This window comes from Labrus mixtus, chromosome 21, assembly GCF_963584025.1.
Source record: "Labrus mixtus chromosome 21, fLabMix1.1, whole genome shotgun sequence".
In the NCBI taxonomy this organism is placed as follows: domain Eukaryota; kingdom Metazoa; phylum Chordata; class Actinopteri; order Labriformes; family Labridae; genus Labrus; species Labrus mixtus.
This window is the reverse complement of record NC_083632.1, coordinates 20,377,409-20,394,647: the sequence shown is the minus strand read 5'-3', so window position 1 is coordinate 20,394,647 and position 17,239 is coordinate 20,377,409. Positions and strand designations below refer to the sequence as shown.

Genomic DNA, 17,239 nt, shown 5'->3' with positions numbered 1-17,239 from the left:
TTCAATCACAAATCGAAACCTCATCCCTAAGATGTTAACTGGATGTACCAACTACTTCCAAGGATAAGTTTAGTGTTCTTCAAACTCCCAAAGCATCATCGGAAGTCAAGTATGTTTTAAGATGAGAAGAGACGAGATCTCGAAAAAAATACTGTTAGGCCTTAGATTATGAAAAGGGCTGAATGTATCATTTGAACACTCTTTCAGCATCTAAACAGTCTGGACCAAATACCCATAAATGCTCAGCTTTGAGACTTCAATTCTTACACCTAACCTCCGGAAAGACACTCCCTATTGATGCTGATAGGTTGAGTTAAACGTACAAATGTCTGCTTAGTATACTGAAATGTGTATTCAGGTTGATTATAAGCTCCAGTGACATAAATGCACTGACATGTATGGTAACTGATAAGCTGCATCTGCTGTCTGTGTACATATACACTCTGGATTCAGCCCAAATGTGTAATAGGCAGCATGACATACAAACAGCTGCAGCTGTGGATTGATGGCAGGAGTCCATGAGCTGATGGACCTGACTTGAATGGATGTGAATGCATGGATAGCATTTCAAGCAGCTTAAATAGATACAGTTTAAAAACACAGGTGTTTTGTAAGTGTCCTGTCAAGATGCCCGAGATGCTTCCCTTCTAAAAAACCTTTTAGTAACCTTGTCCTGTCATGTGTCCTTGCCAACAGAGGGGGGTCAGATCAACAACAACGTGGGACCGGGCTCAAACATGGGCCAACAGCACCCGTACCCTGCCCTCAACCAGCTGGCTCACGTCTACGAACAGCAGCAGCAACAGCAGCAGCAGCAGCAGCAGCAGCAAAACAAGGACATCAACAAGTACGCCTCCCTGAAGGCTGTGGGTGAGTGACTGTCAACTTCTCTTGTTATCTCAACCAATTTCAATCTTTAGACAAAAAGAACAGAGTAATCTTTGCAGTTTGAGACAAGTCATGTGCTTGGTGTTGGGTTGTTAGTTCTAAAAATGGATGTTGATTTGCTTACTACGGCAGCGTTTGGACAGGATGCATAATCATCAGGGCTTTCCTTATTTTTTGTTCCCAATCTTACGCATTCGTAGCTGGCAGTGGATCTCGAGGCTGTTTTTTTTACATTTCATTTTACTGAACATTTTTGGATCCAAACACAAAGGGCAGCATCGATTTGAGATTCCCAGGAGCAATTTGACTTAAGTACAGCAGTCCTGCAGGCAGATCTGACAGATGTTGTTGAACGCTGCCCGCGCTGTGAAAAAGAAACAGCCTGCTCGCCGAACTGTTTGACAGTTTAATGCATGCCACCTGATTCAATGGGCCCAGTTGTCGGTGCAACTGATTTGAATTTGGCTCACCATGCCAGTGTGATATTGGCAATGGCATTACTATTTCATAACCTGAATTCATTTCAGCTTGACTTGAGAATTTTTCACTATGTGTCCTTTCCAGTTTTGATTGAGAATTCTGCCATAGCTGGAACAATTCAGGGCCCAACCAATACGGGATTTTTGAGAATGTTACGATACCAATTTAGGATGTAAAAAAAAACCAAAAAAAAACCAGATACGGATATGGTGGCTGGTAAAGATCGTTTTGTAGCAGTAAGGGTCAATGACATTTTCTTAGTTGATCTTATGTATGGTATGACTCAAAAGGTAATAATAATAATTAGAAGAAGATGTTTTCTTATCACCTATGGATTGTTTTCTGCATTTTAACCTCCATTAAAAACACTTAATGTTTGGTGTTTATTGGAAAACACATACATCAATAAGGTAATAGGTTGTTATTGATAAGAGCAGTCAAACATCACTTCCTGCTCATCAGAGCGACCACGCCCCCATTTGGGTTGACACAAGAAATGAGAGAGTATAGGCAGAAATGTTGGGACGATAGTAGCAGCGCGATTAAACACTATTGCATAGAATTTTACAGAATGAGCTTTGTGGCTTTGGGCTGAAACTGGAGACGATTTGAGTGACAAATTGTGGGACCGGTGTCGTGTTCTTACTGTCATTAAAGGCGCATTATGTTGATTATGCATGGTTTGCTCTCAACAACACTAAGGTTTATTAATTTTATTAATTGTGTATTTTCCTGCAACTAGCCGGTACTTGAGGACGTGAGTTGGCTGTGCACTGGGTACCCTGTTGGTTGTTATCTTATCCAGATTTATAAATATTTGAACATGATTTTTGGTTCAAATGATAAATGAGTGAGAATAAGTAAGCGTTGAGTGTGTGATTTTGAATCTGGTCACTGTGTGGATTTAAAACAGAGCTTAAGTGTTGAATATTTCAGCAAAAAGATGTGTAAAAATGTAATAATGAATATTTGAATTTGACTTTTTTCCAAAAGTATCACCTTTGTACTAAATTCAGTTGACTTTCTCTAAAGCAATTTAAATGTTTTTATTTCAAACATACCAAATGCAGAAACAATAATACAATAATCTTCCAAAAAACATAAAACTGTTATTTATGACGGACAAAAAATATATATTTTCCCTACCTAAATTGAACCAAAGTGTCCATTATCTGTGGTGCATGAAGTGGAACATATTCCTGTTGAGGTTTTAAAATAATTAAATCTTGTCTTTGAAGAGACTTTTCAGTATGCCAGGCAGCAAAAAGTCAAATATCTGATTCAGAAAAAAAAAATGTAGGTCTGAATTTTCTCCCTGTTGTAAATGTAATTGGTGTTTTCTTTGATACACCGCATGTGGCTGATTCTGACTCATCCCGAAACATGTTACAGTAATAGATTATCAGGATCGTTTATGCTGTGTTCCGCTTTGTGCTGCAAGCGGGAAGATTTCGTGTAAATATTGTAGCAGTTAATTTAACTGCCAGCCAAATTGGAAAACAGAATAACAGATGAATACTATGTGATATGTGGACACATCGTCTGAGAGATTAAAAGAAAGCCAGCTCATGTGAACATCGGTGATTTCAACCATCTTTAATGCAGGTTGTATTTCATAATGTCGTCACAACCTCCTAAATAGACACATAAGTCAATGGATATTTTTAGCAAAGCTACAAATACGACTGCTGAAAATAGTTCAGTCATCTAAAATGCAAACGGGAGACGTGTTGGTGTCAGTCCCTGAGGATAGAAGAACAAAGGAAGTCTTTGTCAAATCAACGTTTTGTCAATAAAAAAGAAAAGGAATCCAGCTTTTTTTTTTCCTGCAATGCAGAGCAGCGATAGCACACGCTGCATTTTGGGTGAGGGACTAAAAGTTTTTCAACTGGAGACCCTACTCTCTGATGTAAAGCTGCAGCCTTCCTTTCATCTTACGACACATTAAACCAACAGATGGATGAAACTCGTGAGGACTGAGCATGTAGTAAATCTGTAACTGTAGGGAAAAATAGAAGAGGAAGGTTGAGTGCAATCAGGTACGAGGAAACGGAAATTATTTCACAATTACTTGTGTTTTAATGAATTCAGTTTTTTTTAAACTGGGTTCAGGAATAAAGACCATGCCTCACAATAATAATCCTATATCCATGCCATACGTATTTAATCACACCTCAACCGTTTCTTTCCCCAACTCTGAGTCTAAACCTCGCCGTGTACCAACCTACCCCGACACCATCCGCTACAACTTAATTTTCCGATTAGACCTATAACGACATCCTCCCTCCCCTCGACCCCTACCCTCATCCCTTCACCCCTTCACCCTACAACCTGTACCCTAACCCCCTCACCCCTCTACCCTCTATTCCTTCACCCCTCAAACCCTACCCTCATCCTTTCATCCCTCACCCTTCGACCCCTACTCTCATCCCCTCTCTCGTCCATTATTCTATCCATGTAAATAATCTGTTGCATAAATATTCTAAATTCATTCCTCTAGTGAAGTGGTCTTTGTTAGTGACTTTTATTAAAAGTTTTCTTTAAAGCACCATTTACTTTTTTTGGTTTGTTTCATGCATTTGAATATTCAATATCCCTCCCAGGCATTTGTTGTCTAAAATTATGTGTCTGATGTGTTTTCCAGACACAAAAATCGCTCCATTACCTTGAGAGAAAAATTACGCATCCACTAACTTCCCCTTATTTGAAAATCCAGATGCTATGAATATGTAATGCATATATTCCCTTAAAAAAAAATAGAGCTCACTGAACAGTCTGTTCCCAGTGCTTATGTGTGCTGGAGGCTTTAAGTTTCCACATCACACTTGTGCAAGCTTCACATTCTGAATTTGAAATGTCACCCTTGTGTGTGCACACCTTACTCTCACATTTGAGATGAGCACAGAGAAACTCGACACCTGCAACTCGCAAATGTGAAAAATGTAAATCTAAAACATGCATCATTCTGCACAGGCAAGCAAACATTAAAAATGAAGGGATCTGGGATTCTAAATGTATTCACAAATGTCAGTCATTGTGAGTAAAAAATATGTTGTATGCAGAAAATATTGTAACTGAACCGTAAGAGTGCACTGCATGAAGAGACACCGGATTTATCTTGTTGGATATTCACAAAAGAAGCCAAGCGTTAGGGTGCATTTTGAGTAAAGCGTAATGATTAGATTTGCGAGATGAGGGGGAAGTATTTTGTGAACGCCTCCTACCCCATCACCAAGAGACCAATGAAAGAAATCTGGTCAACTAAAGAAATTAACCCGACTTCATGGCTGTTTCATTGTTATTTTATTGTTGTTTTATTGTGTGACATCGGCCTATAATGTTGCAGCAAACCACAGTCCCCCCCCCCTCTGCTTGAGAGAAAACATAATGGCAAACAATAGAGTGAGCTCATCTTTTTTTCCCTTTTACTTCACATCACATAAACTTCTGTTTTACCAAAGACATTTAGCCATCGATGTGGGTCAGTAAATCACAGTTACACAAATAAATGTTAACCTTTTCTAATGAGAATAGCAAACTCCCACACGCTTATTATCTCAATTTGACAGTGAACAACAATGTATCTGTCTCACTGCCATTTATGTTTAGTATTACATTTATCAGCAAACTAAAAGCACACGATAATGGCTTAACTGGCGATGCACTGATTGTGAAAGTCAGGGGTGCACAGTGGTGGACAAATCTTATTGGCCACCCCAGGTAGCACCCCAAATGTCATGACTGTGATTGGTCTTTGCCATGCCAGAGGTGAGACTTATGTTGAAATCCGCCATGCTCATAGTTTTCAGTATGCACATGTTTGCTTACTTTTTTTTTTTGAATACCTTAAACTGAAAATTTGGACATATATGTTTTTTTTTAGTCCTTGAAGAATTAATTTTAGAAGATGTATATATTGCCATTTTTTTTGTGTTACTTAAAAGTCGATCCGATTAGTGCAGACAGAAGGGGTAAATAAATGCCCTTTATTCATGTGTGTGCACACAACATTTAGGCCACCCCTGTACAAGTCAGTGCCATAGTTGGGCCACCCCAGCTCTAAAAGTCTGGACGCGCCCTTGTCGATACTGATGTTTAAAAAGTCAAGCCGTGACTGCCTGGAGGGAATAACATCAATCTAAAAAGCAGTGGTCGGCTTGGAAAAATGGTTGGAAGCTCTGCAAAGTGTGCAATTTTCAAGTTGATGGTATAAAATGTGCAAAACTACCAGTGAGTTTCTGTTACAATGAGGTAAATTTGGACACTTAGGTTCAGAGAAGGCTCTCCGTGCAGTGATTGAATTGGGTCCAGGCAGCAGAGTAGAAATAACAATGAAACCTTTTAGCACAGGTCGAACCCACCTCTTCCTCTCTGCTTTTTTATATTGTAACCATGCTCAGGCCCAGTTAGTCCTGGAGCAGTGTGAGTGCAGGCCAGCGGGGGGAATAGGGAGGGGGGACAATTGGCTTAAGGGGGGGGTACGTGACAAGCCTAGTGTGAGTGCACCCTAAATCATCAGTTAGGTGTACAAGCTTGTTAGCATTAAATTGATGCAACACAACAGTTAAACATCAATCAATGACATTGGTGCATGCTACATTATTCAACGATGGGCTGATGTCTAAACAGGGCCATGATGTTCAACAGGTTGGTGTTACAGTGGACTTAACTAGTATCCCCTTTTTTCTGTTCTATTTATTGGAGACTAGATTTTGAATCAAATAAAGCAGAATGAGAGAGTCTCAAATATTAACAACACTAAAAACATGTTTTGAGTCAAGGAGGGCTTTAATTGTAGCTGTGTTCATTTTAGCAAATGTCAATGTTTTATGTGCAAGTTAACTGGGAAACAAAAGTCAAAATGCTACTCAAATCTCAGGATAACTGTCACTGAAATGTACCGGACAAAATGTTCTCTGTGATTGTAATTCCAAGGCTATATTAAGCCTCCACACGTTGATTTCTATAATGCACTGACATGTTGTGAAAGCCGTGACATGCCTGGAGGGAATAACATCAATCTAAAAAGCAGTGGTCGGCTTGGAAAAATGGTTGGAAGCTCTGCAAAGTGTGCAATTTTCAAGTTTATGGTATAAAATGTGCAGAAACTACCAGTGAGTTTCTGTTACAATGAGGTAAAATTGGACATTTAGGTTCAGAGAAGGCTCTCCGTGCAGTGATTGAATTGGGTCCAGGCAGCAGAGTAGAAATAACAATGAAACCTTTTAGCACAGGTCGAACCCACCTCTTCCTCTCTACATTTTTTTTTCTCAAAAATGGCCCTCATCTTCCCTTAACCACTTCTCCAAGACCATTTTCCTTCCCCCCGTTTGCTCTCCTAACCTTTTATGTCTCGGCTCGTTTTTCTCGCCCTGATTTTTTCCCGCCCTCTTCATTTCCTCTCGGTCTTTTCTTCCCCTCCTCTACTCTCCTCCCACCTCTCTCCATTTTCCATTTTCTTCTTCCTCTCTCTCTTTTCATATTGACACCTTTTATTATCCACCTCCTGCCCTCTCCCATGCATTTTCCCCTCACCTTTTCTTTTTCCCTTCCTTTGTCTTCCCCCCGCCCACTCCCACCATCTCCTCCCCCACCCTCCCACCTTTTCAATCCATCATGCTCCATATTGCTCCTTAAAGAATCATTGGACTGCTAATCTCCATCCTCCCTTATAGCGGCTCATATCTGATTCCATTTCTGTAATTGAAGGCAGCCCCCCCACCCAACTCCCCTCCTTGCTCACCCCTTCACCCTTGGGCTCACACTTGACTGACAGCTTTCCATTCCACAAGTGGTATTCAAAGGTGCTCCAATAAAAAGATTGGAAACCTGTCTAGAGATATACAGCATGTGGAAACTCAGGATATGTGGAGGCATGTGCCATTACTGTGAATAGCTGTGAGAAATGTGTGTGTATGGTGTGTGAGAGGAAGAAGGATGGAAACACATCCAAATTTCCATTTGTGGCGCTCTTTGAAATCAACTTTCTGTGTACCTGAAAATTTTCTTCTCCTCTTTTAGTCTTCTGGTTTTTTGTTGTTGTTTTTTTTTTTTTTTCAGCCTGTTACACCCCTTGAGAAATAGAACCAAGACTTAGACCAACACCTATTCAATCGCCTCTTTCCCCCCTCTTTTTAATTGCTTCTGCCACTTTCCCAATGGTCCAGTGTCCAGGCTGATAAGCCACACTTCTGTCAATCAATAGCCATCTCCTCTGTTCCCCTGTGCATCTATATAGGGTTACTTTATCGAACTCTAACTGCAACCGAGGCAAAAACGAACTGATAAAGGCCCCTGGATGCAGACCTGTGGCTAAGCTCAGAGGAGAAAGCATTTTCCAAAATGTACTGATGACCAATTGAGGCTCATGTTTAATGCGTATGCTCTGCTAAATTAAGGCAACTAGTTTGTTAGTTACCTAGTGTTATCCAAATTGTGCAAAGTAAATCCTCATTAACTAGGGACTTGATTGCTCTGTTTTACCAAGTTATATTTGCCTCTTTCTGGGCCAACAAGGCTCAAGGATTCCACAAACCCACTGCTGTAGCAGGCATGCAGCTGCTAAATCAAGCTTGCTGAGCTAGTTTGTTAGTTTGCCTGTGTTACACAGATAGTCTTCAAAGGTGATCTTCAGTAACTTGGGACCGAATTGCTGCGTTTTTTAAGTCACCCTTACTGCTTTTCTGTATCTTTCAAAGCCAACAAGGCTTCAGGACTCCTGCAAACTGCTGCAGCAGACTCACAGCTTCTAAATCAAGCTAGTTATGCTAGTGTGTTCATTAGGTAGTGTTACATAGATAGTCTGCAGTTTAATCCTTAGCAATTTGCGACTTAATTGCTCAGTTTTTTAAGTCACCCTTGCACCTTTTCAGCATTTTCCTTGGTCAACAAAGCTTGATGATTCCACAAATCCATCCACTGCGGACATAGACATGCTTTGTCAAGCTATTTAATATAGCTTTTAGTGAGCTAGAATTTACCTGAGAGTCTGCAAAATAAATCCTCAATAGACTTGTGTAAATCAGTGTAGTGATGAAAGATACAACAGAAAACTCAAAGTACTTGGTCTTTTTCAATTCTCAGATTTTTTTGAAATTTTCAAAATCCAAAACAAAAAACGCCAACCAGTGCTGATTTTTTTCAAGTTGGTCTTCCTTCTTTTCGGCATCTTCCAAGGCTGACAAGGCTTCATGACTCATCAACCCACTGCTTGAGCGAACATGCAGTTGCTTAATCAAGCTTGTTAAGCTAGTTTGTTAGTCAGCGACTGCTACACAGAAAATCTGCAATGTAATATATTTGGCTTTAGGGCTTATCCATCCACTGCTGCAGCAAACATGCTCTGTTAAAACAATCCAGTTCAGCTGTTAGTTAGCTAACGTTACAAAATGCAGTGGCGACTCTAGAGTCTGTTGGGGACCCAGGCAAGAAATAATTGGGGGCCCTACAACTCGCATATATCCCCATATTGTCTGCCACTGTCCCGACGATTACTCCTCTTCCTCTTTTTTCCTGTTGGTTTTCTCTCCTATAGACGGATAATTTATCTTAATTTTTTTGGGATGCTTGACAAACTTTGTTTTTGACAGCAATAATACATGCAACGCTTAGCAAGGCAATGATTGTGAGTACTGTCAGATGGGGGGGCTTTCCTTCTGCCGTTGCAAAGTTTGCACATTTTGGGTGACTGCTGTGGTTGAAAGTTTGTGAGCCATCAGGGCTCCCCTAGTGGTCTGGGGCCCCAAGCGGTTGCCGGCCTTGCAGTGCCTCTGACAAAATGGCAAAATAGACCCTGACTGGGGATTGAGCTGTATTTTAAAGTCACGCTTGCGTCTGTACTGCATCTTCCAAGGCTTTAAGACCCCACTCTCCTGCCTCACAGTAGCATTTATGGCACTGTTCTGTATTCAAGACCAAAACTGAGCTTAAAGCAAAAGATCATCATCAGTTTGAAGTTATTAAAAATGTAAAGTTTTTGGGGACATGAACAGTAGGCCTATATCCTCACACCTCATCTGTTATTTATTCCCAATATAATTCACTTTAGATACAAATGAGTTCCAAAAATGAAACATGCAAAGAGAAATATTCAGTCCTTTTTTGATCATTTGTCTGGATTCACACTTATTGCGTGTGCTACCACAGTACCATGGCTCATAATGAGAATGCTAACATGCTAATGTTTAGCAGCGTTAATGTTTATCATGTTCATAATTCCTTTTCGATGAGTTAGCAAGCTCATATTTGCTAATAAGCATTAAGCACAAAGTGCAGCTGAGGTTAAAGCAAATTCCATTAATGTCTGTCACAAACAAAAATAATTAACTTTGATTAATCAAAGTGTTAAACCAGCCCAAAGCAGTGATGTTGTCATACCCAGTACAGTGCTGCCATGATGGCTTAAATGACCATTAGATGCCACTCTATTTCTTTTATTACGAAGCACAAGCAGTTTACACCCCATCCCACTTTAGTTCAGCCTGTTTGCCTGATGTTACTGTAAGCTACTGTAAACTGTTAATGTAGTTGATTAATCACAGGGAGCAACATTAGATTATATCAGATAATTGTCTTTATATTAGACATTTTCCTTATCAAAGTACACAAGAGTTTATGTTTTAAAGTTGAAATTAACACCCTAGAAAGCCTGTTATCTGCACCCTTGTTAGCCTGCTGGTGGATTCTGCTGCGACGGTAGGGCTGAAAGTAAGAGCGCTGTACTGATGCAGGGCAAAGCTGACAATGACAGAGCAGAGGTAGAAACTTAAAAATCTCAAATATCTTAAATAGACCGACAACTCAGGAGGATCGGTTTTTGTCAGACATTTTTGCAGAATGACACATTCCAGGTGTGAAATCAGTGCAGGTTGAGTTGTCGGCCTTGTCTAGCTTGCAGGTGTCGCTCCATCCAGGATATATTTTTGGGTGTTTTAAAACGGATCATGAAATATCAACAGATTTTGAGTGTTGGTTTTTGGAAGCTGTAAAATGTTAGATTGTTATGAAAATTGTTATTTGACCCCCTTACTAAACCCATTTAAGGAATAGATTACTGCCCTGCAACAGATAAACATTTAAAAGAAAATGTATGGTTTTCAAAGACCAAAAAAAAACGATTAAACCCTCCTTCACTTTGCATTACCTAATGCCTAATAAAAACCAGACCAACAGATATAAGGTCTTAATGTTATTTGCACTGGGAGACTTCAGAGAAGCACTGCGTGGTTCTATTTCCTGATGCATAATAAGTGTTAGTCTCGGTGGGACGTTGGCCTTTCTGTGGCACAGGCATGCGAAGCCCCCACACTGTGTAACATTGGTGTTTTCCATTTCCACTCACGTACACCGCTGGATCTGTGCACTGTCGAGCTGACTGCCGCTGGATTGATTCACCTGTCGCCTGAGCAAGTTTGATCCCCAGGGGCGGTCTTGAAACGACTCAGCTGGTGAGGCGCTGCTCTGCCTCCACACCCCTCCTCGCGTATAAAACCCCTCTGCTATCCCTTCACAGGGCCGCTTGCTCGTTTCTCTTCCCCCCGTTCACAGAGCGATAAACTAGATTTATAGTTACGCCGGCTAAGCAAACTCACCGAGTGTGTTAACTTTATCTTCAAGGGCGTGAAGGCAACAAGGGCTGTAGAGTAATGACTCGTCTGTAGACGCGGATGCAATGGGAAAAAAAAAGGTCACATTTCTCTGTGATAAGGGAAACTGTAGCCTGGTGACAGTGACTGACAGAGGGAGGAATTAATGCGAGGAAGTAAACCTGACTGCTCTAGGGCGACAGAAACACACACACACATATACACACACTCAGATAAACAGAAATATGAGATGCTTACTGTACATATAGCAAAGTGAAGCTTTAGGGTTCTTTCATGTGGATACTATATATGATTGAAAACATAAAAAGAAGACCCCTCCATGATAGCATTAATCTCTGTGGACTAATTTCTCCAAATGTTTTTGTCTGCCTTCCTTTAACTTGTGTTTTTGAGCCAGAAGTGAGCACATTTGGACCAGAGGGCGGAGCTAAAGAGAAGCAACTGATAGAGCTGCATACGTAGCAAGTATCACTCTGAAGCCTTCTTAAAATAAGCGTAACAAGCCTTCATTACTCACATTAAACTCATCTATTATCATAAAAATCAATATTAAAGCCAATCTTAGAGCTGCTAAACTTTGCTTTTACTGCTAATACTACACATACTTTTAACATCATTACAGACATTGTAGCTACAGTGTAAATCTATCTTGTTCATCTATCTTACATTGTTGTTGTATTTGCTCTGTATCATCTCTATCCTTCTTTCTGTATCTCTCTTCAACCCACTTTCCAAGCCCAACACAGTTTCGGCAGATGAGTGTTCAACATGAGTCTGGTTCTGCTCGAGGTTTCTGATCCGTTAAAAGGACGTTTTGTCTTTACCACTGTGACACTTTGCTGAAAGTTGCTTAGTGCTCATGATGGATTATTGTTGGGTCTTTGGAGATAATCTAACAAAGAGAAGCCTAAGGTATTTTACCTGCTCTTTTTGTAAAGTGTTTTAAGATAACATTTGTTATGAATTGGCGCTCTACCAATAAAGATTGATTGATTAAACTTAACATTTCTTAAATTAAAGCAAAACAAGCTGTCTCGGCATAATGTTGTCTGTTGACATTTTCTTTTCCATTGAGCTGTCCTTAAACACCGTACCCCCAAGTAACAAGTGACCTTATGTGTTTACTTTCTGAGTCATGACCTGCTTTGAAGATTTCTCTGTCATAACATACAGGGGTTTTTTTTTTTTTAACATTTTATCCTCTTTGTGCTGTTGTTTTGATCTTGTTTCTACTTTTCCCGCAGTAAACAGACTGACAATCAATTAACCAGACTTCTTTCTGCAGATTGATATGATTACAGTTAGTCCTCCAGAGTCAGTGATAAGAGCTACATCCTGAGCAAACTTTTGCTTTTCTAAGTAATAGTTTCTTCTTCTTATCAATGGAGAGCTATTGAAGGATAGCAGAACTTTCATGGGGGCTGTGGCTCAGTTGGTAGAGTCGGTCGGCTGCTTCATCAGCGGCGTATGCATGTATATGAAAGAGATAAGTTACTTCTGATGACCATCAGTGTGTGAATGGGATATGTGGTGTAAAGGCGCTTTGAGTATAGTCTGAAGACATGTAATAAATACTCTTGTCACTGTTTTGAGTGACAATTTGATAAGTCATGAGGCTAACTTGTTCAAGGGTATAATGTCATGAAAGTGTACCTTAAAAAAGTTCCATATCTAGATCTGTGTCATTCACTTACCAACCAACACAATCATGCAGAGTCTATATAGTTTGTACTGGGGGAAAGTCAATTTTGGAACTTATAGCTTCCAAGGTGGCCCATGTACATGTTTGCAAACTACATGGTATTACCATTTCAAGCCTATTTATGTTTACCCTTGTTTCCTTTGTGGGACACATTAGAGACCAGACTTTTAAAAGATCACTTTGAGTTGTAACCCAACCCACCAAGCTATAGGGCTCACCGGCGGTTCCACTTGGATGTGTTAAATTGGGAAAGGGGCATGTAAACCAATAAACCTACCCTCATGGATCTTTAGAAGATTGAAAAACCCTTACACACTATCGAGCACACCAGATCCATATCTTTTTCAAAGTAGCATCTCTCTATTACAACTCCCATTCAGCAGCTGGTGAAAAGGTAAAAGCTGAAACTGGTTTTCAATTTGAGATAGTCAGCAGTGTATTCTTGATTTTTTAAAATATAAATCAACGGTGGAAAAAACATGTGCCATGTTGGAAACATTATAGTGAGTGTTCTCACATCTTTCTCTCAGATATTTGTCCTCTATTTCATCATATTGAACACCTTCCCACCTCACAAAAATGTGATGGTTTATTTGGACTTGTGCTGTAAAGAAGGAAGAGGTGAAAAAGACATTCTGGCCTTTCCTTTTGATTTAACTCCCCCGGCCACCCAACCGGCCACTTCATGCAGGCGTTTACAGTAGCCCTGACACTCTGTGTGGACAGTAACAGTAGATAAGGACATGCTGACGTGACTGGCAAAGTCAAAGTTTATTTGTTGGTTGTATGACTTTTGCAGATAGTGGGAGTAAAAAATGGATGGGATGTATTCTATCCAAACTTCTGCCTGTGTATGTTTGTGAGCGAGTGTGTATGTGCGTGCAAACACTCAAATATGCCTGTCCTAGTGTTTTATGAGTCAGTCTTTACAATACACAATACATTTTTGTCTCTGTGTCACAGCAGGGAAACAAAATAGCTATATTTTTCTTTCACAACTGACAGTCTAAAAAGAAAAAAAAAACTCATTAAGATATCAAAACATTTATCCCAAGATTTCAGCTGCATGTCTTAGCAGCTCTTTCTTTTCCACTAAACATTTTTTCTTGATTTTTTTTCTCTCTCTGTGTTTTCTGCCAGCTGCCAAGTACAACGGTGAAATCTACAAGCGTCGGCTGATGGTGGAGCTGCCAACCAAGGGCGGGCTTCCTCTCCAGCCCATGGGCAACTCAAGACCCACCATGGGCAACATGCCATTGATGGCTCCACAGATGACTTCAAACATGGCTTCTAACCCAATGACCTCAAACCCCATGAACCCCACCATCACTCAGATGTCCTCCATGACACCAATGACATCCATGATACCTATGACCTCTATGACACCCATGACCTCCATGACTCCCATGACTTCCATGCATCAGATGACCTCCATGACTCCGATGACCTCCATGACTCCCATGACCTCTATGAGTCACATGACATCCATGACACCCATGACCTCTATGAGTCACATGACATCCCTTACTCCAATGTCCTCCATGACCCCAATGACCTCCCTGGGTCCACTGACTCCTGAGCCAGTGGCCACCTATGTCACTGAGATGCCCAGGGTCTCAACTTTGCCATCAGAACGGCACTTAGCCGGTGCAGGGGGAGGAGGAGGACTCAAGTTGAATGGCCAGAAACACAAAGGCAGCCATGGCCACATTGCCCACAGCTCCCATAGCTCTCACAGCTCCCACACTTACACTCACACTCACACTCATGGCCACAGTAGCAAGCCGCCAGGACATGGAGCTACCTCCCTGGCTCACATGGCGGGGACTATGCCAGGTGGCACATCCCTGGGTATCTCCAGGACGGCCAACGCCCCCATTGGCGCAAGCTCGGCTACAATGGGTCGCCCATTGGCGTACAGCTCCAACACAATTGCGACCGGTCATGGTATGGGGCTAGGGCTAAAGGGTTGGGATGGTACTGAGACAGTGGGCCGAAGGAAGACTTACGGGCACAAGAGGCCTCAGTGCACTGTGCTGGAGCCCAACCAGCTTCATGGCACCAGAGTCCAAAGCCACAGCCAACACTTCCTCCCCACACAGCCCTACTTTGTTACCAACAGCAAGACAGAGGTGACTGTGTGAGAGAGAGGAATAAAGGGAGAAAAAAGGGGAAATGGATGCATGAGGAGGGGTGGCACAAGTAATCTCTGAGTTGAGACACAACTCCTTCGGTGGTCAAAGATGCAGATCAATGTGTGTGTTTGTGTGGCTCATTGGTATACTGGTGAATGTTGTGGGGCAGCGACACAGTGTCTGAGTGGTCCTCGTTTCACAGAGTGCACCAATCAAATCACTGAACAGACCCATGTTATTAAGGATGGCATCTATGTTGACGGCATCAGTAACCATAACTTCAAGGAGCCTACAGAGCCGTATGTCTGTACACTTTTGGGGATATTGGAGTGTTTTCTCACAGCTAATATCGACCCAGTTATGGTAACAATACTTGAGCATAACAGGGCAACTACACACAGATGAAGTGGGGAAACTGCTACTAATAAAATGGATTTGCTTTTACGAACCCAACCTGAGAAGCAATACAAGGGATCAAATGTAAAGTATCATAGGGAAGACAACGCAGCAAGTCACTCGACTAATCTCGCAACAAGAGCTGTGATCATCAAAGCGTTGGATTGTTTGGAAGATATACCATTCCCTTATGATTACAGCCCTTAATCTCCTGAGGGCTTTGAAACAGACACACATGATGAGGGCGCTGAGTGTTGGACTGTAGACCTGCAGGGCTTTGTACTGCGGCGATTCAGAAGCGCCTTCATAAGCTTTGCAGCTGAAGCTGAAGGTCGCCCTTTTTTTTCACATGGCTCCAGCACAGAGAATGGAGGCTGTCACACTGGCATTGTTCTCTTCTGATCTCATCTGTGTGGTGACAGCTGGCTCAGAGGATGGACAAGGAGGCAGGGAGGCAGCATCTGGATGATACCGCAGCTAGCAGAGGACCCTTGGCGCATGATCCTCATACTCACAAATCTATTTAAATTCATCCACATGCAGACACCTCTTTTCATACACACACAAAAACACACTGAAACATAAACTCTAGAAAACTCACACGACAGGGTTTGACTATGTGTTTATAGAGAGGGGTACCAATCATTTTAGAATAAAGTTAGGGATGCCTGAAATAGCTTCAGTATTTCCACAATTTCTGTAAGTCAAACTAGACTATCGCAAACTCTAAAACACTCAAATAAAACACCTGGGAAGTTTTAGCTATTGTAAATGGCAGCTAACTAAGAATTCTCACTTTTTCTATTCAATCATAGGGTTTGGGAAATTGAAATACTTTTAGATTAGAAAACGATTTACATGAGGCTTTAAACAGTTCAATGGTTTGAAAAAAAGATGCTATTCTTCTTGCCAAGAGTTCGGATGAGAGGATTGATACCTCTTGTTGAATGTTAAGTCGGAGCCAGAAGTCATTTAGCTTAGCACAAAAACTGAAAAAAGGAGGAAATAACTAGCCTGATTCTGTCGTAGTTGTTCAGGAAGAGCAACTTCCTGGAGTCGCCCTAGGTTTTGCCAGGGAACAAAATATTGGACTAGTATGAATTTTATGATTGAATACATAAAATGGACAAAAATGTAACACCAGTAGATGGAGACGTCGTCAGAATGGCTTTGATCACACCTAACGTGGAAAAAAATGACTTCTTAAATGAAATATAGTTTTTGAAAATGAGGGTGTGCCCTCAAAAAGATTTCTCAAGATCTGACTAAATTACATTTTTTATACAACAAATAGTTTTAGAGTAATATAGAAGCACAGATACTGTAAAGTACGTGTAAAATTAACAACTATGTACTTAACTTATTTCATAGAATGGACCAAATGTAAGCCTCGGCTATTATGTATGCACAGAATATTGCATAAGATGTTAACCTTATCTTGCTCTAGACAAGAGCAAGAAACTACTGTGAAAGTCGGTATAACAGGAATAAAAATAAAACACTTTTTAGTTGGCTAGGCTTGATCAGATCACTGTACTCAAGCTAAAAAAAAACAAAAAACATCACAACCAGCAGAAAAAATAAAAACTATCTGGGTTACATGACTGAAATGTAAAAATAAATCCTTAAGTCTGACAAATAGGCCACATCTTCTAAGGGCTGCTCAGAGCCTACTTGCTTGTTGTGTAATGATGTGAGACTTATTAGCAGCTGCAGCCACAGTTTTCGACCTTGTTATCTAAAGTGCTGCTTCCACCTCTAGGACTGTCCTCACACTTGCTATTAGGATGCGTTCTTATGTAATCAGGCTGTGATCGGACAATGTTTAGCAACATTAAAATAAAAATGTGAGTGCACCAAGGATACAGTGAGGACAGATTATGATTAGACTGTGTAAATCATCTCTGGGTGTTAATCAGAGTAGCATTTCGCATTAGTGTAAGTCCAATTATGTGTTGCAAAAATTGTGTGCAGCAGAGGCCAAACAGGAAATGGGTCGTATCACACTTAGAAATAATGATTTTAAGGACATT

The 17,239-nt window shown here is 40.9% G+C and overlaps 1 protein-coding gene across 1 annotated transcript; it reads left to right on the top strand.

Moving 5' to 3' along the window:
• The first annotated feature begins 240 nt into the window (after nucleotides 1-240).
• On the top strand, nucleotides 241-16,708 carry LOC132955736 (mucin-17-like). The gene is made up of 2 exons (XM_061028706.1): nucleotides 241-870; nucleotides 13,816-16,708. Exons 1-2 carry the CDS (start codon nucleotides 738-740, stop codon nucleotides 14,817-14,819), a joined length of 1,137 nt encoding a protein of 378 aa, XP_060884689.1. The 5' UTR covers nucleotides 241-737; the 3' UTR covers nucleotides 14,820-16,708.
• Nucleotides 16,709-17,239: the final 531 nt, after the last annotated feature.